Source organism: Castanea sativa, chromosome 10 (genome assembly GCF_040712315.1).
Source record: "Castanea sativa cultivar Marrone di Chiusa Pesio chromosome 10, ASM4071231v1".
In the NCBI taxonomy this organism is placed as follows: domain Eukaryota; kingdom Viridiplantae; phylum Streptophyta; class Magnoliopsida; order Fagales; family Fagaceae; genus Castanea; species Castanea sativa.
Window position 1 is genome coordinate 2,021,536 of NC_134022.1, and position 22,513 is coordinate 2,044,048.

The following is a 22,513-nucleotide window of genomic DNA, read 5'->3' on the forward strand; positions in this document are numbered from 1 at the left end:
GAGACTACGATAATAATCACAAGGAGTTTGGTGGGATCTCAAAGCACCGGTGGAGTAGATATGGCAACACCAAATGTCGCATGTCGCTGGGAGTGGATAGAATTCTCTAGATAGGATGAGACAACAGTGTAATGTCAATGATCTAGCCCACAAGAAGCTGAGATGAGAAGAGTACACCTACGAAGCTCTCGCACTAATGGCCGCAAGACGAAGGCAGTCAGAAGGATGCACCAACGAAGCTCTTGCATTGATGGAAGGATGCACCGACAAAGCTCTCGCACTGATAGCCGCAAGACAAAGGCAGTGAGAAGGATGCGCAGATGAGCGTTGATGGTTGCTAGACGAAGGCAGTGGCAAAGGTGGTGAGAAGGATGTGCGGTCGAAGCTATCGCACCAATGGCCACAAGACAAAGGCAGTGAGAAGAGTGTGCAGGCGGAGCTCTTGCGCTAATGGCTGCAAGACGAAGGCAGTGACAGGCGGTGAGAACGTTGCGCAGACGAAGCACTCACACCAATGGTCGTGAGACAAAGGGCAGTGGGATGGATACGCTGATGAAGCTTACAATCCTGGAGTCCAGAGAGGACAAAAGGACCGCCGTTGCTCTAATCCATTGGACGCCGGGACAAGAAGGACAGGATGCTAACTCGCATGAAATTGATGCTTGACCCACACCGTGCCAACTTCTATGTCCTGCACACCAAGCCAAAAAAAAAATGTAAATAAAGAATGCTCAGAAGAAAGGAAAAAAAATGATAAGCATAAACTTCTTGCTATAGTAAAGAAGGGTTGATTCCAAGAGAGGCACTCAAGGTTTACTCTCAATCGTTGAAGCATCAAGTCCTTTTATAGAGAAATGCTGGCAATAAACCTAGTCAATCCATGAAAGCTGCGGCAGAGAAAAAAAGTTTTTTGCGCCGCCTCTTGAATCCAAGCTTAAGAAGGGTTCTTCACTTCTTGCACAGTTGCACGCCAATCATGCCCTCAGTGATTATGCCAATTTTGTGGCCCACACAATTCATTTTTGGAGGGCTCTTAAAAGGCCCATAGAACATATTCATTGAGAACAGAAGCCCATTCTTCACATTGAGATGGGTGAAGGCCTTGTCTACCCATAGACCATGTCCAATAAAAAAAAAAACATCAAGCCTCGTCTTCCTTACATCAGAAAGACGCAAAGTTGAATCTTGAAGTAGGGGCATTTGTAGACATCAAAATTTTATGATGTATTTACAACCGTTCGATTATTCATGATAAAATATTTGTGATTAAATTAATCTTCAATTGATGAGGTGGACGATCAACAAATGAAATCAAGCCACGTGGAAACATCAAATAAGAAAGCCATATGACAATGTCAGAAGAAAAGACCTATATGAAAAGTTCTTATTAAATGGAAGACCAAATTAAATTCATTATTAACTCTCAATAAATGCTGAGAGAAAATTCCAAATTAGATACGATTGATTTGCCTATAAATAGAGGCTTCTCATATAAGAAAGAGGGGAGAAATAAAGAGAGAAAAGCCCTATTGACGCTCTGCCAAAATAGAGAGTCATCACTAAGTCCAAAAGAGCACCCTTGCTCCCTCAAAATCAAGCTCATTCCTACTTCTTCAAATCAAAGTAGCTAGGGATTTTCCTTTAATTTATTTCGAGATCTAGACAATGGCCCTCGACTCCAAATCAAATACATCCAATTGCACATCCAACTTGGAGACATCAAGGCACGATTCAAGATCAAGTTTCTTTAGATCGTAAAATTACTTGGAGTTCGAATCAGAGGAGTTTTATTGTATTCTTTCATTGTAAAGAGTCATATAAAGGATTGTACTCACATATATACAAATTAATACAATTGATAATTTGTTACACCACTTCGTGATTGTTTGATTCTTCTTTTATGAATTTTGTGTGTACAAATTTCAGAAATTTGAAATTTAATTAGATTTTCTCTCTGCTTTATCTATAATTATATATATAGATTATTAAAAAAAAAATCCCGTAGTTTGTTTTCTATTCTTCACTTAGAAATCTTAGGTTTAATTTATTTTTATTGCTCATTCTTTTTGTTCCTAGTATAGAAGTAGTTGCATGTTAAGATAGAGGAGATATAGAAATTAGAGTTACAAATGCATACACGTAGCCCTATTTGTGTATGCATCTTGAAGCATTGTGTACACAGCTCTAGTCTAGTCCCTACGTAAGCATATGCCTTCGAGAAACCCTAATTTCTGCTTTTTGTCATTGGTTTTCTTTCAATAAAAATGATTCACATGTGGTGCTAGTCTAAGGTATATCTTCCCTTCTTTTAATTCCAAATTGTCAATGTTTTACATGGTGTGATGTCTGAGCAACTTTGAAAATTTCCGATTAGGGTTCTATAAATGAAGCCCTAAAACTAGGACACCCACCTCCAAGTGATTGATCTTTGAGCCTGTGGTTTATCTATTTAATCCCATATATATATATATATATATATATATATGTGTGTGTGTGTGTGTGTGTGTGCATATATATATATATATATATATATGTGAATTTTGCATGCTTCGGAGGGAACCAACTTAGTGGGACCTTGTTAGAAAATGGCCAAGTAGTACAAGTGGAGGCTAATCTCACCTAGAACCTTGTTGCTAGCAAATGAAAGAGCTGATTTTCTTATCAATGCAGAACATGGACGCTGGAGAGCTGATTTGGTAAGGGAATTGTTTATTAATTTTGAAGCAAAAATTATCCTAGGCATCCCTCTAAGTATTAGTATGCCTCCAGAGATAAATTGGTTTGGGCAGCTCCACCAAATGGTAAGTTCATTGTCAAAAGTGGCTATTGGATAGCTATGGATATGAAAAATGTAGAGCAAGAAGGAACCAGTGGACAGCGGCAACTATGGAAGTCAGTTTGGGGTGCTGTTTTGCCAAATAAAATAAAAAAAATTTGTTTAGCAAGCTTGTCAGAACATCCTCCCTACAGAATTCAACCTTTATCGCAAACAAGTGATTAATTCTGAAGTTTTTGAGCTATGTGATAAGAGTTGTGAGTTGTGAGACAACAAGCCATGTTCTTCTTCACTAGGATTTTTCTTTATCGATTTGGGAGGCTTGTGGTCTGGTAATAGACAGGAAGTGTACTTTTGAAGATATGTTTTGGAAATTAAGTAATGGCTCAGGCCCATTAGTTATGGACCTTACTCATTTCATGGCAGTTTCGTGGAATATTTGGAATAGCATAAATGGAATTCGACATGGTGAAAAGCCTAAAACTGTGGCCACTCTAATCCTAGAAGCAACCAGATTGGTTGCTGATTACTAATCCATCCAAGACTACCCCATCCCATCAACAAACTCACTCCCTACTAGATGGACTCCCCCTACAACAGGTGTGTATAAAGCTAATGTTGATGGTGCTGTCTTCGGAGATTAGTCTACTGCTGGCATGGGTGTGCTTCTTCGAGATGATAAAGGACAGGTAGTTGGAGCCTTGAGTCAGCAGATTTATGCTCCCTTGGGCCCTTTTGAGGCTGAGGCAAAAGCTATGAAAGCTGTTATTATTTTTGCAAGGGACATTGGAATTCAAGATGTTATTTTTGAAGGGGACTCTCTACAAGTTTGCAATGCTATGAATCGTTGCTCGCTAGCTCCCCCTGCTGTTGCTAATGTTTTAGAGGGCATCTTTCTTTAGCTTCAATCTTTTCGTTCTTTTCTTTTTTCTCACATTAAAAGGGAAGACAATAAGACTACACATCTGTTAGCTCAACATGCTAAGTTTGTTCATGATTTTGAGGCATGAGTTGATGAAACCACCAGGTTTTTAGAAGCCGTTGTTGCCTTTGATGTTGTAGTTTGTAATTGACTTCTATTAATATTATGCAGTAGTATTTTCCTATTAAAAAAAAAAAGGTACAAGTGGAGGCTAGTCCTTTAAGTTAGGTGCGCATAGTTACCTAACACAGTCCCAAGATCATATGCTAACTTCAAAATACTTAAAAGTTTGGTGAATTAACCTCTACACCAGCGTCAAAAGAACAGTTCTTGGACCCAATTCAAGTAACGGCTCCCATCTTTGCCCTAACCATGATCTAGTGACATATTATCGGATTTATGTGTAGCCGTATTCACATCAAGTAGCACTCAAGAGAGTCATCCCATGGTAGACATTGTGGAATTCACAAAACATTTGAAATCATTCAAAAAAAAAATCCTTTACATTCTTTGTAATATGAAAATTGAAGCACTTCTAGAAACATAATACAATGTAACAAGGTTTTTTGGAGGAATGCAACCATTCAATGCTCACACAACACAAATAGTGAAATACTTTAACCGCTGTACATTATTCCTTCTGCTAACAGCTTCCCAATTAGATATTGGTTTAATCTAAAAATGTTTGTACTCCACACAATGCAGTGACATTAGATAAGGATGAGTGAACCTAGATCCTTATTTAGGACCAAAAATTGCTACACCAGAAATTAGCGCCAGATCACATACATGGGAGCCCACAACGTGACAACAACACCTTCCTTACGGATGGGTGCTACAAATCCTTGTGAGAGGCCTACTTCATTGAACTAGCATGTAGACCAAATGACACTTTCTCCTTGCAAAACTAACTTGTTTTTCATTGCTTTGTTTACTTAAAATATAGGTTGAACTTGAATAAAGTTTAAATTCTACCTATACAAGATAAATAAGTAAATATATATATATATATATATATATATATATATATATATATATATTGGGTTAAAAAATCTGTTCATTTTCTTTTAGGATGATATAAAGAAATTCTTTCAAGAAATTCAACCTGTTAGTGGTTCAGACCTAAAAAATTTGATAATAGAAAGCTCCTCTCAGGTAAGTTAACTTGTGATTGGTTCAGACCTAAATTTTTTCAGTTGATGTGAGTAGAATCAGCGTATTTATAAATCTTGTGTACTTGGTAAATGTTAGTCAAGCAGAAGTTGAGGCTGCATGGAGAGGGCCTGGCTTGATATCTCTACTCCGCATGTATGTCAAAAACTGTCCAGGTAGCTCTTCCAATAGAGACTGAACCACAGAAATCTGCCCACCTGTACAGACCACATTTAATTTGTTAGATGAAACACAATGAAGAAGCTCAGGCCAAATAAAGAATAAATACAAGAAGTTAAAAAATAAGGATAAAATCAATTCCAATTGATAAAATAGATAATAGACTCAAAACAGATGATAAAAAAATCAAGAGGGAAGATCACAGAAATGGTTTTAAGGTTTTAATGGAGCCAAGCAGTTTTAGAATTTGTAGGGCTTGGTCAAGCTTGGTCCGGTCAGGTTCAGCAAATCAGCTTACTGAGCACACATTCACACTAGATTAAAACCATGATTTCATTTTCTACCTATACCATGTCTAATGTGTACTGACAATCTAGCCAAAGACTGGATCAAAACAACAGTGGCAACAGCAATCCATGCAACGTTTTTCTTAAACACAGTTTAAAAGTTCACACACGCCCTTTTGTCCTTTCATCACTCCACCCATCAATAGTTATCTGACTGGCAGAACTAACCAAATGTTCATTCCATTTTTTCTAGAATGATTATCTAACCGGAATAGTTGTGTATGCAAGATTACACTTAGTGGATTCTTTTAGATGTAACCACAAAAATTTTGTACAGACAAGTGCCATTATGTACTCACTATGCACTTCTCGCATTGGAACAAACTGCACGATGTCACGTGTAGCCACACGACCCGTAGAGCTCTCTAACCGTCTTCCATTGTCAGCATCAAGAACCTGCCCAAAAATTAAGATGCATTATACAGTCATTCAAGAGAAAATTCTAAAAGCTAAAATTCCACCACTTTTACTGAATAATTAAAATAAAGTGTAAAATGGTATAAAAGACATCAAATTAGGAAAACATTATACCTCCATTTCTCTAAAATCCGCACCTCCCACTCCAACAATAAGGATAGATAGAGGCAAATCGGATGCCTTGACCAGAGCGTCTTTTGTTTCTTGCAGGTCTGTAATGACTCCGTCCTAGAAAGATGACAATTTTTATTGAATGATTAATTGAAGAATTGATTTACAGAGACATCAAATAAAGACAAAATTCTCTTTAGGAGAGCTTTGCGTATAAATCCTATGTACATAAAGTGTCATCTATTTCAATAAAAGTAGTAATATATCACAAACAAAATAAATTTAATTCGACATTCTCTTTACCGTAATAATGAGCAAGACAAAGTATTTGTTTCTGTTGTACGAGATGGACTGGCCAGCAATTTGTGCAGCTGTGTTAATCACTGGGCCAAATAAAGTGGGTCCTGCCAGGGCAACATTATGTAGAGCCCTTGCATAAGCAGCCATGATGCCTTCAACTCCTTCAACCTATTAAAAAATAATATAATTTGATTAATTCATCCATTAAAAAGAAAGAAACAAAGGAAGAAACTGGATGTTAAATAAGAGTATGAAATGCAGCGTTCATAAATATATGAACAACTTATACTCAATAACTATGAACTTACAAAGAATAATATGAATCCTATGGTACCATTTACTTGTAATCTTTTACAATAGACATATAATCTTATGACACAAAACATATAATGTTCCAAATTTTATTAGGTGAGATAACTCAATCTATTTAATTTGCACTGTTCTCATGGACTTCTTTTTAAGGGCATCTGAGACTTTCTCAAACCTTTTGATGATAAAATTAATGTATTTGAGGATTTTGAATATATTTTTGTTTGTTGTAAATAGGGTTTAGAACTCTTCGTGTTTGGTTGTAAATGTTTGTGATTTAGAGGTAATAGAAGAAGGTAAAACATCAATGGTGACAGAGCCAGGTTTCAAATTAAATACTATTCAATAGAATTATAAATAAATAAAATATTATATTCGAGAAAAAGAAAGGAAATATGAGATAATAACAGTAAGAATAAGAAGACATGAATAAGCATAGATTTCACTTTTGTAAAAATTAAGGGGTTTCCAATAAAAATTGCAAGAGGATTACAGAGAAAGAGAGAGAGTTGTGTGAAAACAACTAGGCAATATGCCAGCCAGGTCAGATTCTTCAAAGATTAAGCAAACAAAAAATTACAAAGTCAGCTCCTCTCACCTCAAAGGCACCTGTACTTCCATTCAAGTTAAAACAATGCGATGTGGTACCATCAATTGTTCTTCCTCCAAAGCCCCAAGCAGGAAAGCGCCTATCGGAATCATAAAACTGAATGACCTCCCCAACCTCCATTATAGCCTGCAAGTTTTCTTAATTAAGTATAAAATGACTTCATCAATCAATAAAGATTTATTTTAAGTATATGCAAATAGAAGAACCCTAACAAAAATTTCAAAACAAAGGAACTTTTTTTACACAATCCAAAATCTCAAACATGTTCTACATATGCGTTCTCTCTCTCTCTCTCTCTCTCTCTCTCTCTCTCTCTAACATGTTCTGTGTTTAATTGAGAGTAAAAGAACCTGCAACCTTGATATGAAAAACAAGCTGCTTGATCATATTGAGTCATGACAGACAAAACATAGCAATTTATAGACATTGCTATCGACAAATTCAATGTAAAAGTTATTTTCTCTCCCAGGTTGTTTTTGTGCACCTTTTTTTGGACCAATTCAATGTAAAAGCTATTTTTTCTTATTCTACAAGCAATTTCCAGGTTAGTTTGTGTCTTTTCTTCTTTTGGCGTGTGTTAGGAAAATACAACTAACGAACCCATACAGAATTAAAACTGTATTTTGGGGGGGGGGGGGGGGGGAGGGAGGGGAGGATGTTGTATCTAATGTTTAGAAAAAAAACACACACAAGTGCCAAAGAAATGCAACTACCCTATTGGGAGCACCAGAGGATGCACAGTCTTACCTGTTGATAAGAATTCAACTGGCCAGAAGGATCGATGTAGTGTAAGGAATCTGGATTCTGAGGATTTCCATTTGAGGCTAAAGAAAGAGATATTGAATATTCAAAGCATAAATCAGTCATCAGCCAAAACAGTTTGAACTAGGAAAAAGAGAACCCAAAAATAAAATTAAAAACTATATAACTCCCCTAGAATGTGATATATTTTACCTGTAAAGTCAACAGCAACCATAAAGTTAAGCTCAAATCCACTGGAAATGTAATCCAAAAAGCTGTATTGTTGCTTTTCACAAAATCGATCCACAAACAGCTGTCCCTTCAAAACCTATTGTGATAAATTAGTAAGCAATGTTAAAATTTAAACATAAAGATTAACATGAAGTATTTTTTAAAAATATAACTGCAAGTATGAATAAGTACCTTCTCATGACCATGATGAGGAGATGGTAAGGTGAGATTTGCACCACTTCTTTCTATATGAAGTTTTTCCATGTCTGCCACTGACTTCTGGAGCTTACTGATGAGGTAAATTTTAAAATAAATACCTTCTTTTAGTACCAGAGACTAAATTGTGAAAACTAAAAATTGAAAATAAACAAAAACTAAAACTAATCCGGACAACAATAAATTTTAGCTTACCCAATAAGCACATGATTGCCACTGCTATTGAAATCAAAGCACTCAATAATTAATGGGTTATCCTGTAGCAAGTGAAATTGCATATGCCATGTGAGTCTTCATTAATTATCAAAATTACAAAACATCCTATAACCATAATCTAATAGGAAACCAAGAATCAAAAATCGACAAGCATACCTTACTTCCAAACTGCTGTATGCTCAAGCATAGGGGTTTCCAAATTGGATTCAAATTGTCCTTCACCACTTCAGTTTTGCATATTGGAACAAAGCCTCCACTCTCAACAATTCTAGATATTCTTAAGAAAGGATCCTAAAATAAATGAAGAAGCTTAAGAAACAAACACAATCAAGAATATGTATGCTTAAGGAACATGAAATTTTAAGGTATTTAGCTTTGTGAATACATACACTTTTAGAGAATAGGTCCTTGTTATCCAAGTGGGAACAATGGACTACCATCTCAACACAACTCCTCGAAGAAACTGTTTCCTCTACATGGATAGTGAGTGCACCTAAGTTCCTCAAGCTCGTATGCCCATTTTTGTTATTGAGATTTAGGGTTAAACTCCGAGTTTGTTTAGTCACTATCTGCCATGAAAATAGAAAAAGAGAAAATAGAGGAAAAACAAATACCAAAGTTTAGTAAATGTTGACCAAATCATTCTAAAAGAATTTAAGCTACTAGTTACATTTGCAACATAATTTTTAACTGTATCAGTGGTAATCTAAACTATGATGCTCAAAATCTTAAAATAACATTATAGTGAAGTGGCTCTCACAATTGTCTTTCTACCCTTGAAATTTCTAAGAATAAAACACTCAAAATTAACACAAATTTTTAGTCAAATTGCACTAGCATGATATATATGCTTCATATAATTTCAATGAGCCCAACTGAACCCAAGGTGATATACCTCAGATAGAACACAAGTAGCCTCTCCAAGAAATTCTTGATCATTCAATTTTAGCGTCTGCAAGGCAACAGAAATAAAATTTTAAAATAAACTTCATCATCAACTAAAGTTGTTAGATTATTCTAGATGAAATGATAAAAGATCAAAAATATAATCCTTATAAGTTGCCTTCTTTGCTTTCATCTGAATATGGTTTAAATTGTCACAATCTTTCAAACGTATCAATTAATTCATAATTGATACGGATAACCTATCAATTTTGGTTTTTTGTCAAAAAAATTTGCATTCCATGCTTTGTACAATTACCAAAATTACAACCATGGAGTAAAAGATTATTAAGAAAATTATAAACATCACCAATATTACATGGAGGGCTTTAGAGTTTAAACTAAATTGCCCTTTACTTTCATTTCTTATTTGTTATATAACTTCTTTCCTGTATCATGGCCAAATTGACAAAAGCAACAAATCCAGTTTAATTATTTTTGAAAGAGCTAAATGCAGCACACTGAAAAAAAAAAAAAAGTTTCATAATAATTTACAGCAAGTTATTTCCCATACAATTACACCATGCACAATCACATGTATAGCTACTATCAAAATAATTTTTTCCTGAGATTATCTGAGACATATCACACAATTGGTATCAAACATTTGTTTATAATTGTTCACTAATTACTTTTGTTTCCACTTCAATGTTTTTGACAATGTATTAACAAATTTAGTGCTTAGCATACCTGCAATTTATAGCGTGATCTAGTCAATACACATTTCATATATTACAAATGTTGATAACAGTTTTATCTTGCGAAGTGCAATATTCAGAACTTAAAGATTGGCATAAATGCAACAAGAACACTGAGCATGTACACTTTTTTGTGTAATTTATTAACAGTGCAAATAATTGAACATGACCTACAAAACATGAATTAAAATAATAAATACTTAAAAGAGCTAAAATTGATATATACCTTCACAGGTACATTATAATATTTTGAATCCACATCATATACATGAAATCTGGTACAAAGAAAAATAAAGGCAAACACAAGCCATCCAGTCAAATTAGAAAATCACTTATAGTAAAACAGGATTAACTACACAAAGATAAGCATTTAAAGAAATTTGTAAAGCTTACACCAATGGCTGCACAATCTCGAATTGAAATGCAACTGTAACTTTTTCTATCCATGCAGGATTCAAACTATTCAATACAACCTCAGTGCGACCTAACTCCTCTAATTTTCCATCTCTTTTCTTTGCATACACCACAACCATTGGATCACTCTGAATGAAATAAAGTATCTTTTAGCAAAAAGCATAGTAAGATAAGCCTAATCACGACAAGCATGCACGTCATACAAGCACATAAATTAGCTATTGTGGATTGACAAATTCAAGACCCTCAAATAGATGAGAAACTTCATCAGAAACAGCCAACATAATAGTTCAGCTTGCTACATATCCAAGAGTATACAAAGAAGTGTTTGTCTAACATAAACACTACTTATCGCACATTTAATTTTGACATACCCCAAGTAGGAACAAAGGACTACAAGTCATACCCATAGCACAACTCACCCATTTCTATAGTGTTTGAGAGAGGTAATTGGTAAGCAGCCTTATCCCCATTGTTTTGGAGAGGTCGATTACCTGACTCAAACCCATGAATGGTAGTAAGTTTACATCTGTTATTTAGTGATAGGCAACTGTACCCAACATTATACTCCCACCCTAGCAATAGGCTGATGATTTGTTTTAAAGCATTTGGAATGTGGTATATTTACTAAGCTTGCATATCCTTACTTGCTTAGTTTGATTGGTAAACTAAAAATATGAAGGAGAAAATTTCTCATTTTAGTAGGTGAGTTGTTGTCTTTGACTATTGATGTAACAAGTTTAGCTTGAAACAAGTATGTAATGTGTCTTTCTTTTACTTTTAGGTAATAGGTTATTATTGCTTGTCTCGTTTTGTTTTAGAATGTAGTGTGTAATTTTAGTCTTTCATGTATGCTATATAAGGCTTGTCATTGATTGCAGGAGTATGAAAATGCAAGTGAAATAATAAGCAAGAGTAGAAGTGAAGAGTGATGCGGTGTGTGTAGCAAAGGATATGTAATGTTTTAGTTATCAATAAAACTCCTCTTTCATTGAGAACTCCATTGTGTATTTTTCTTGAGTGTGGTGAGACTTATTATGAAGTACTTGATAAGATACTTTCTTCCTAAGTGCAAAATTTATATTCTGACAAACTTCCCCAACAAGAAATCTCATATAGATAATAACTTCCCAAACCATATCACATATTAGAAATTTGAAGGGAAGATGAAAACAAAGAAACTCAAATTTCATACTAAAACAAAAGGAGGTTGGATAGTGTTTGGATGATATTTTCATTGGCATATTTTTGTTTATAAAATAAGCTAAAATTTTAAGCTAAAACAAACAGAGCCATAGTAAATTACCAAATATTAGCAGATTGGAAAATTATAGTATACCCTTAATAAACTCACTATCAAATGTGGTTATGTATAGAGAGGAATACCTTTGAAGTGATGTCACGGTCAAGCAAGTTAGATGCAGATAGAGATAACTGCAACATAAAATTGAAACACAAGAATGCATGAATACATAATGAGAATCCAAAAACGGGCAAAACACATAGAATAATATGAAAAGTCATGAAAAAACAGAAGAGCCATTAATGTAGATCGAATAACAAATCCAATGGCAAAGTACACAAGACTAATGTCCTATCTTGAGTTAAATTATATAAGACAGTATTACTGCTTCGGAGCTTTATAAAATGCCACCCATATATAGTGAAAGGGTGAACCAACAAACTCCACAATACCCATCCATTAGAGATGAAAAAAAGGTAGGACAACTCATCCTTTTCAAAAATAGAGGCACTTCAATTACTTAAACCTAAATTAAGATAAAATTTCTTTTGATTGATAAGTTACACATGCACCCAATAGGTCCTAAACTGACAACCTCATCCTCTATTCCATTCTTATGAAAGAAGGAAATGCAATTTGAGCCAAAACTCATTGGACTAAAATGAGATTAATATTTTTACTCTTGTACGTTAAAATGCAAAATAGTTGCTTCACAGTGCTTCTTCAGTGTCCAAGTTTACTAATATTTCATTAATATATAGCTTGATTACCAATTTTGCACCACAACATCAAATTTATGAGGTTAGTTACTGAAGTAGATAATTAAAGGGCCATCACAAATCGCTTTTAGGTTTCATGACTTGGCTAGCAATTTCGACATGATAATTATATATACAAGGAAAATTCCATACTGTTGACCCCAATAGGACTTGCAACAAAGTACACGTCAATAAGAAAATCAAATAAAAGCATCTAGTGGTCCTGAATATAAGCAAATCAATATAGATATGCATTTTTCTACACCACAATAAACAGAATTTTTGAATCAATGGTTTTGTCTGATGTTCCATTGTTTAATTGGAACCAACAAATGGGAATCTTGCTAATGTTCCCCTTGAAAGAGCATTTTGTAGTGCAACTTTTAGGAGGAGGTCAGGTGGGCTCATTGATGTGGACCTTGGTGGCAACAAAACTAATAACCATACAAAGCATGCAGACACCTACATTTTCGAAAAGCCTAACATGCATAGAGAAAAGGTTCGTTGCTGTGAAGCATTGGAACTTGGTGGAAGCCCTAACAACACGATCTATTCTCAAATTCTGAGAAATTGTTCATTGGCCAAACAGTGCAATACATATTGGTCAACATATTAAGAACAGAAAACGAAGTCAACATTGCCCTGCATGCCCTACATGGTCCACTTATTAAGATAAACTAAGAGCTTGAAAAGAACTAAGGGAAATGAAACTTTAACACCATTGAAATTGTACAAATCTCCTCCACTATGCAATGGTAATTAATTTATCAAATATGTCTTTGTACACAAAACAGTCAAATGAATAATAAAAAACTGTCATTTTGTTTTAAGTCCAACATCAAAGATTCCAAAAATCTTTTAAGCAGCAACTATAGCAACAAAAGTAGCATCACTAATGAACTTTTCCTGAACAATAAATATTTTACTTATAATAAAGATTAACCATATTTATCTTATTATTGTTCCCACTACTATTGTTTTCAAAGCAACATCGATTGTAATAATCAGGTAACATAACATATATATTTATATATATATATATATATATATATATATATATATATATATATAATTCTTGAAACAAATAATTCTTGTCATGAAATTAGAGACCAAGATCTAGAGCTAGAATCCACTGTAGTTGCTCCCAAAGAATTGTCACACTCCTTCAGTATGAGACTTTCATCCTAAGTAATCCCCAGGATGCATCTTTCACGACATGCCAAAACAACGTCTCATGCTCTGATTCACTGTGGAATCAACCATTATTCATGATACTTGTATCTAAAGTTCTACTTGTGTGCCTTGTTTTATTCATTGTATTACCTCACTTATTTTTCTTTGAAGTTATTTACTTATCAAAAAATAAAAAACATAATTGTATCAAAAGTATAGACTGTATAGTATATCAAAATTTCAGTCCACCTACAATTTGTAGGAAATTAAAAACAATCTCAAGCCCAGTAATTTTTTTTTCAGCATCCAAAGTCCCTCAGATAGATGAGAATCTTCATCAGAAACAGCCAACATAATAGTTCAGCTTGCTACATATCCAAGAGTATACAAAGAAGTGTTTGTCTGACATAAACACTACTTATGGCACATTTAATTTTGACATACCCCAAGTAGGAACCAAGGACTACAAGTCATACCCATAGCACAACTCACCCATTTTTATAGTGTTTGAGAGAGGTGATTGGTGGGCAGCATTCCCATTAAAAATAATTACAACATCATACTATAATAATTGGTCCCATTAATTTCTTTTTCTTCAAAAACAAGTACAATTGTTACCTTCACGCCCATAACTTTTTCTCAACAACCAAACCAAACAATAAGGAATCTTAAAAAATAATTATAATAAGCCATATATGTAAAATATGTACTTGAAAAGGAGGAATAGATAATGCCCAAATCGACAAAGCAATAGATTCATATATATAAAAGCAGTACCAGCAAGCACTAATACAGTAAACATTAAACTCGACAAAGTTACAAACATAAGGCACACTAAAATCTTTTAAAAAAAAATTCTGGGAGTTTGACCCCCAATGTGGGGAACAGAATATAAGAAAATACGAGTAATTCTTAGATACTCCAAAAGTACAGTGAATAATGATCTTTTCTCTCACAATCATAGTGGAGTCCGCTCATTAAATTTATAATAGAGTTCATCATAAATGTTAGAGGAGAAAGCATCACTTCACTATACTCTGAATTGCCTAAGTATTTTCTGGAAAACAACCCATGCACATACAGGCAGTACCACCATTAGCACTACAGTGAACATTAAAATTGACACAGTTTATATACAAAACAAAACAAAATGACCCAAAATTTTTGAATGACTATAGGAATTGACTGCATTGGACTGACTTTGACCCAGTGTGGGGTACAGAAAAAAGAGTAACACAACCCGTACACATACAAAATATGGATGTGTATTTATGTAATGAGATTTTCAGTTATACATATAAAAACATAAGGATCTATTAAATCGCTTTATTTTGTTGAAAATTGAAAATAATTTTAAAAAATTATTGTTCACGCGTGATACTGTGCCTAATATTACTGTTCATGAATAATAACACTACTAAAGGTGCTGTACAGAAACCAAAAAAAAAAAAAAAAAAAAGGCAAAACCCAAACGCCACCTTAATGTTGAAAAAGTTTCTGGCACTGTCTTTTTTGTACTTTTTATTTGACATATATTACCTCGATTTGCGTGAAGAGAGGTTGAATGCCACGAGACCTGAAGAAGAACTCAACGGCATCGTTGTGTCCGCCATTGTTGTTGTTGGCGGTGGCAATACTATTGGGCCTTTGTTGGGCCCCACCCACTGCTTGCTTGCCTCCCTCTACATCGGAAAAACAGTTCCCCATTCTCTCTTTCTCTCTGCAACTGATTGAAGGAAATCTTATTATGCGTTTGGATGTAACAGACGTAACAGATAATTTCTCTGACTCAGATTCTGAATTGTAGATTGTTATGTAATCTCGATATATATATATAGTATAGGGAAGACGAACTGTTTTGAAGAGAATTTAACGAAGAAGTTTCGTTGCAAAAGCCTAATTGGCTTGACACGGTTGTGAAACTTTGAAGTTTCTTTTATGTTGAATACAACTTGACTCGTTATCCCGAACTATGGTCACACCATGGAATCGAATTCCATAGAAAAGATTTTTTAAACAGGAAATAGGAGAACTTGTTAAGAACAATCCTGTTACAAACACGTTTTCTCACACACTTTATCCCTTTTTTTTTTTTTGCAGCGTTTAATCCTTGTTTTGAAAAACGCATTCTGTTTTAATCTCTACTTTCATCTCAGTAGCAAAAATGTTCTACGTGGCAAAAAGATTGCCGTGTTGGCACACTAAATGATAACGTGGACAATAATATAATGGAAAAATTAATTAAGATTTAAATAAATCTATGTCAGCATTTAAATATTAAAAAAGCCACATGATTTTTAAAATAAAATCAAAATCCAAAACCAAATAAAATATACATAACATAAATTACCCATTTGGTTAGTGAAAAAGTTGAGCTAAAAAAAAAAAAAAAAAAAGCAAAAGGCAAAAAAGTTCACATCTTCCAACATGTTTTAGTTTTTCTACATTTTCTGGGCAACCAAACGGCGTTCAAAGGATCGAACTTTGCAAAAATAAAATCATAAAAAAGAAAACCCAGTGCCCAGATAGTCAATGCGCATTTCCCAACATCTAAATCCAAATTTAATATTTTCAAAAACTAAAATAACCAAGCCGATCAAACACAATAAATAAATACCAAACTAAAAGCAAACTGATCACAATGAACCAAAAAGTACAAAAAGAAAAGAGAAGCGAAATGTACCGTCAGAAGGGTCAGTGGTGGCTAGAACAAAAGGAAGAGAAGCGAAGATCAAGGCAATGAACAGTGACTCAGTGAGTTGAGAACGAGTTAGAGAGTCCGAAAAGCAGCTTATTTGTTAGCCATTGTGAGCTGTGTGATAGAGTGAGAGTACTGAGTCCAGTGTTATGTTTTGCGGGCAGTTTCAGAAGTGGGGTTCAGGTGAGGTAGAGTGCATGCAAGAGCAACATGGACTCTCAGAAGAAGAAGAAGAAGGAGAAGAGAAGAAAGAGAGGTTGAGATCGCAGCAAGTGGTTCTAGACATGGTCTATTGTACTCGTCTACTGTACTCATTATACTCCCCGTTAATTTTTTTTTTTTTTTTTCTTGTTGATTTTTTGGTTTTTTTGTTTTTTGTATGATATTAATTTTTACATTATAATAATAAAAATATAAATTTAAATTTATATATGATGTTGTAAATTTTATACTATTTAATGGGTATAAATAAATTTATTTTTTACATATTATGTAACAATGGTATAATGGTCAATTTATATAAATTACATTTTCTATCCTTCTCTTTTTCTCTTCAATCAAATAAAAGAGTTGTTCACCTTTCCACTTTTCCACCTCTCCAACCAAACTAAATATTTTTCATCATTCTACATTTTTATCCTCCTACAATTTTTCATCCTCCCACTTTTCCACTTCTCTAACCAAACAGACCCTAAGAAAGGGGCAGAATGAGATGGAAATTCGAAGCTTGGAGTTATGAAGAAAGAGAAAAAAAACCATAACAAAGTATTCAAAGAAAAAAAAAGTGTATACATATGATTTTTAAATGTTGACATGGATTTATTTAAATCTTAATTAAAATTTAGTCACATCATCATTTAGTGTGCCAACACAACAATCCGTTTGCCATGCATGATATTTTTGTTACTGAGATGACGGTAGGGACAAAAACAAAACGTGTTTTTCAAAATATGGATTAAAAGCGTTAAATTGAGACCAAAGTGAAAATGTAAGAACGAAAATAGTATTTTCTCCTTTAATATTTTGATATGGTACAATATCATGTGATTCGGGCCTAGCTATATAAATTTCGTAATATATATATATATATATATATATATATATATATATATAATTATATAATACCATTTGATGATTCTCAAAAAAGAAATACAATACCATTTGATTTTGAAAGATCCGCTAAAACTGGCTAGTATCAAAACATTCTTATCACAAACTAAAAACTAAGGTGCCATATAAAAAATAAATAAAACTGGGAGGGGGCGTACGTGGCACGCTGATACAGTATCACACTCATTTCGTGTTCGATTTGTATTGGTAGTATTGTTCAACTCTACCCGTGAATGGAATAAAGTTTCAATATCCTTTCTTTAGTTTTATTTTTGTTTTGAGAAAATTTATTTATATATTGTTAACGTCCAATCTCTCATATTTATTGTTATTTCTTTATATGGTAATGTGTAGGATGACAATCGGACTAGATGCCATATGGGATCAGATAATGGATTTTCCATTATAACCTCGTGTTCTTTTTATGATGGGAAAAGTTTATGTGGGATGGGAGTAGATAGTTTGCAGGGTAGAAGTATTTTATTATATCCCTAATTAATTAGGTGATTTTTTATTTTTTTAAGTATGTGACACTTAATATAATATTTATAAAACTAAGTGAAATTTTATATATATATATATATATATATATATATATATATATATATATATATATAATGTTCTTAAAAATAAGAGTCCAAATTGGGTAAGGAGATGTGTAAAACCTATGGTTTATATCATTCAATTAGAGATTGTCACATTATCTTTTTACTTAAAAATTAATACATTTTACCACATCTAATAACATCTTAATAAACTTCTAATTTGGATGGATTTTCATATGAGTATTAGAATTGATTGGGTATGATTATATTTATTCTTTAATATGTAATAAATGATGTGGTATGTTGGGATTAGAGGGTGTAAAACTTAGGTTTTACACCACATCTTTATAAAATTTGATCATTAAAAATAAACCTAATACAAAGATCTCACATTCCTAAAAACCTTATGAAATTCCTAGCGATACTTATATTCTCGGCTATTCAGGTTCTTTATCACATTCCTAGTAATTTATTAGATAACATGGAAAAAAAGTATCTGATGCAAATTTTATTTGTTACACATCTATTTGATGATGGGAGTCCAATTAACGGTAAATTACATGTGAAACTGTTAAAGAAAAATGTTTATCGAGAGTATTTATAGTTAATACCACTAGTTCTATTGGAATTTGATGTTTACAACATATTAATTAAGCTCAAAAGCTATGAGAGTTACGTGTTATCTAACTGCAATTTTATTTGGTTTGGTTAATTTGGGTTGGTATGACATCAACCTCAAAGCTAACCACCTTACTTAGGGTGATTGGTTCTTGTTTCCTTTTACCTAATTAAACACCTAAAACAACTTATATAATACTAACTTTTAAGAGTTGAATTCCAACTCAATCTGTGTTGGTTTTGGCCAACGAATTGGTTTGTTTTTCAATTAATTTTCAAGGTTTTAGGATTTTTCTCATGCTAAATCTAAAGTGGATAACCTGAACCGACCCACTCTCGTTTTTCCGTTTATATATATATATATATATTGGAATGAGGAATTCCTCAAACAACTCAAATCGCTTTAAAATAGTTGAAAAATCAAGAAAAATGGTTCCAGAAACACAAGCACGCAGTAGATTTTTCAAGAAAAGAAAAAGGCTCACAAAAGGGATGAAAGTAAAAAATTCATGGAGATGCGGAAAATGAAGAAAATTACAAGGACTCCAATTTGGGCTTCTTGAAAGTGGAGAATTATCATCTTCGCTTTGCCTTAACTCTTAAGTTGTGAAGTTGTAGTACAAGTAAAAAATTGCGTAACAAGTCTTTGGTACAATAGTGAGTTTAGAACTGTGTGGAGATCGTGAATGATATTGGAGGCTTTTTGTCATCATTAATTCTCTTGTCAGCAAAGCTGTCTTCACTCTTTAGTTGGATTTATAGAAACAGAAATAAAGTGGGACTATCTATTCGCTAGGCAGTTGCTAACATTTTAAGGACGACTGCTTAATATATTAAAAAATTTAGAACTGACCCTAAAAAAAAAAAATTTAGAATTGGAATACAAGTAACAACAGCTAAGCCTTAGTTCTAAATATTTTACATGAATCTTCAACAAATTAATTTGCTAAAGTCGATCACATGTATTTTACTACGTACTTTGATTACATGTATATATATATTAATGAATGTAATTCACTAAGTAGTGATCACATGTATTTTACTACTTTGATTACATGCATATATATTAATGTATGTAATTCACTAAGTAGAGTGATTACCATCAGCTTATATATATATATATATATATATATATATATATATATATATATATATATATATATACTATTCTCATAATATTTTATAAAAATTTTAAGAAATTCCAGTCTCTCATTTGTTGATATTTGTATTTTTTTTTAATGAGTAAAATGCAAAAACATCGATCCTTGGAGTTTGGATCAGCTAGCTATAAACTAATCTCATGTACTATCAATTTTGTATTATTGATCATGAGGTATAATTATCCAAATTGACCATTCATCTTAATTTTGTTAACTATAATTAATTGATAAAATAATGTCATATAATATGCTCATATTATTTTTAAAATAATTTCTTTTACAATTAAGAGGTTACATGCACCTGAAAAAAAAAAAAAAAAAAAAAAAAAAAAAAAAAAAAAAAAGAGGTTACATGCACACTAGGTGACTATGTTTTGCATAGGGGTGTCAATTCGTGTTCGCGTGTCGGGTTCGTGTCGTGTCAAGTCATGAGTATTCGACTACATAGGTCAACACTAACCCGACATGTTTATTAAACGGGTCAAGATTCCTCAACCCTAACACGACCCATTTATTAAATGGGTCAGTTGTGTCGACCTGTTTATCAGATTTTATCAAAATAAAAAATAAAAATTAATGAAAAAACAAACAAATAAATATTTTTAATATAAAATTCAAAACTAACGAGTAACTGCATCACAAATAATCATTCAAAATTAAAGCATATCACAATATCACAAATAATCAATCACAATATGTCAAAGAATATAAATCACAACAACTAAAAAGTTCATATACCTAGAGTTTGAAAGATATATTGGTAAAATATCATTTAATTAAACGGGTCAGACGGGTCAAACGGGTTCTATGTGCTCAACACTAACCCAACCCATTTATTAAACGGGTTAGCCGTGTCAACCCGAATATGACACGAACCCGTTAAGTCTCAACCCATAAACTGCTAATTTCGAGTCGTGTCGTGTCGGGTTCGCGGGTCGTGTCAAATTTTGCCACCCCTAGTTTTGCACACCACGTGACCATTTTTTGTGAGTTATACATTTAACAGAAGTAAGGTAAAGGTCAATTTTGTTTGAGCTAATGACGGATAATTTCGGAGTTGCCTTTGTTTTCGGTTTTCTTTGAATTGAACTTATCCATTGAGCCAAATAATAATAATCAGCAAAAGTTAATGTCACCACAAGGACGTACAAACGAATACAAATTTTCTATAACACTTTTTGTATTTCACTTTATGTTCTACCAATTACAACTTATCATATGTTTTTTTTTTCTATTTTAAACTTTGTTTATTTTATAAAGAAAGTTAAACAAATACATTGCAAGTTGTGATTGGTAGAACATAAAAATTGGTATAGAAAATTTGTATTCCATATGAACACTGTCATATTTTACTAGGTATGAATAGTATTTTAGCGGTTTTATTAAAAACCCATCAAAAATATTAATATTGTGAGTTTTAATTAATTCAATCATTTTTTTTTTTTTTGACATCCAATGACTTAGATCTTCGCAACTACGTTAAAAAGAAAGCTTCATTGAGTTAGTACGATGATTATAAAAAGAGAACGCGTCAATATGGCTTGAAAGCTAAGATAGACGAGGACCACGTCTTGTATAGTTGTATGGCTTCAATGAAATTTTATAGGCAGCAGTTGTTGCCACAAAATTTCTGAGTATGAGGCCTTTACGTGCTTATTCAGGCAAAAAAAGCTCCATGCAGGCCACCAACACCAACCTAGCTAGCTTCACTCTCCAGAACCAGGGAGTTAACCAAACTTTCCAAACAATGAAAACTAATAGACTTTTAGAAAAGAATCACTTTTGGGAAATTGTGGGGGTTGAAACCAAAGTTTTCTTTTGGGCTTTGAGCCGTGAATAGTGAGTTGAACAAACCTACACACATTCATATAGCCCAAGCAAATTAAACAATGACTTTTTTTTTTCTCGCATTGACTTCCACCACTCATAAACCATAATCAATCGCATATAGTTGTAAAAATAGGTATGGACTTGGTTGTGGTCTTAAAATTTTTCAAGAGGTATAAGCCTTAGGCATCAGCAAAGTATGACGTATCAATTCAACCTACACAGCATGGTTAGACAATTTGGGATGCTTGCTTTTCATTTTCGTTACTTAAAAGCAAGCCATATAGACAGAACAGAACCAACTATATGTAATTAAGGTCTCCTTCTCCCTTAGGCATTGCTCTAATATTAGATTGTTTTAGAACATTACTACAATACCATCATAAATTTAGGATGGTATTGTAATACAATTATAAAATTTTTTGGGTTTACAAGTCTGGATAATGTGAGTTTTATGAGCTTTGATGCTAAATTTTAGCATAACCGGAGTTTTACAACTCCAGATACCAATGCTCTTAGTGGAGACAGAAATAAAGGGGAACTATCTTCTATCGAACAACTAGGTAATATTGCTAACTTTTCAAGGACGGCTGGTTAATATATTAAAAGTTTTTAGAATTGGAATACAACACAACAACCATTAACACAACAACCATTAAGCTTTAGCCACAAATTTTTTGCATCAATTATGAATCTTCAACAAATTAAATAAGGTCGACCATATATGTAAATATAATTTTTCTACCGTTCTACACAATATATTTTATTACTTCTACTAATATTCTACTAATATTGTCGA

General features: G+C 33.1%; 1 protein-coding gene across 2 annotated transcripts; it reads right to left on the minus strand.

Annotated features, from left to right (window-relative positions):
- Positions 1-4,201: 4,201 nt before the first annotated feature.
- On the minus strand, positions 4,202-16,621 carry LOC142611859 (protein BONZAI 3-like). 2 transcript variants are annotated; one of them, XM_075783999.1, is made up of 17 exons: positions 16,440-16,621; positions 15,296-15,482; positions 11,969-12,016; positions 10,562-10,710; positions 10,395-10,443; positions 9,424-9,480; positions 8,918-9,097; positions 8,685-8,819; positions 8,508-8,569; positions 8,289-8,385; positions 8,079-8,193; positions 7,872-7,948; positions 7,113-7,250; positions 6,209-6,373; positions 5,909-6,022; positions 5,677-5,773; positions 4,202-5,068 (listed from the first exon to the last, which is right to left on the minus strand). In XM_075783999.1, exons 2-17 carry the CDS (start codon positions 15,461-15,463, stop codon positions 4,950-4,952), a joined length of 1,770 nt encoding a protein of 589 aa, XP_075640114.1. In that variant the 5' UTR covers positions 15,464-15,482; positions 16,440-16,621; the 3' UTR covers positions 4,202-4,949. The 2 variants fall into 2 exon arrangements, with proteins under 2 accessions (XP_075640114.1, XP_075640115.1); XM_075784000.1 differs by lacking the exon at positions 16,440-16,621 and having other exon boundaries at positions 15,296-15,583.
- Positions 16,622-22,513: the final 5,892 nt, after the last annotated feature.

Excerpts from the sequence above, each read along its gene's own strand:
- LOC142611859 (XM_075783999.1), bottom strand. The coding sequence starts at position 15,463 with ATGGGGAACTGTTTTTCCGATGTAGAGGGAGGCAAGCAAGCAGTGGGT. Across the intron at positions 9,098-9,423 it reads CTACTTGTGTTCTATCTGAG|ATAGTGACTAAACAAACTCG; the intron begins GTATATCACCTT and ends TTTTCATGGCAG. Across the intron at positions 8,570-8,684 it reads TACAGCAGTTTGGAAGTAAG|GATAACCCATTAATTATTGA; the intron begins GTATGCTTGTCG and ends CACTTGCTACAG.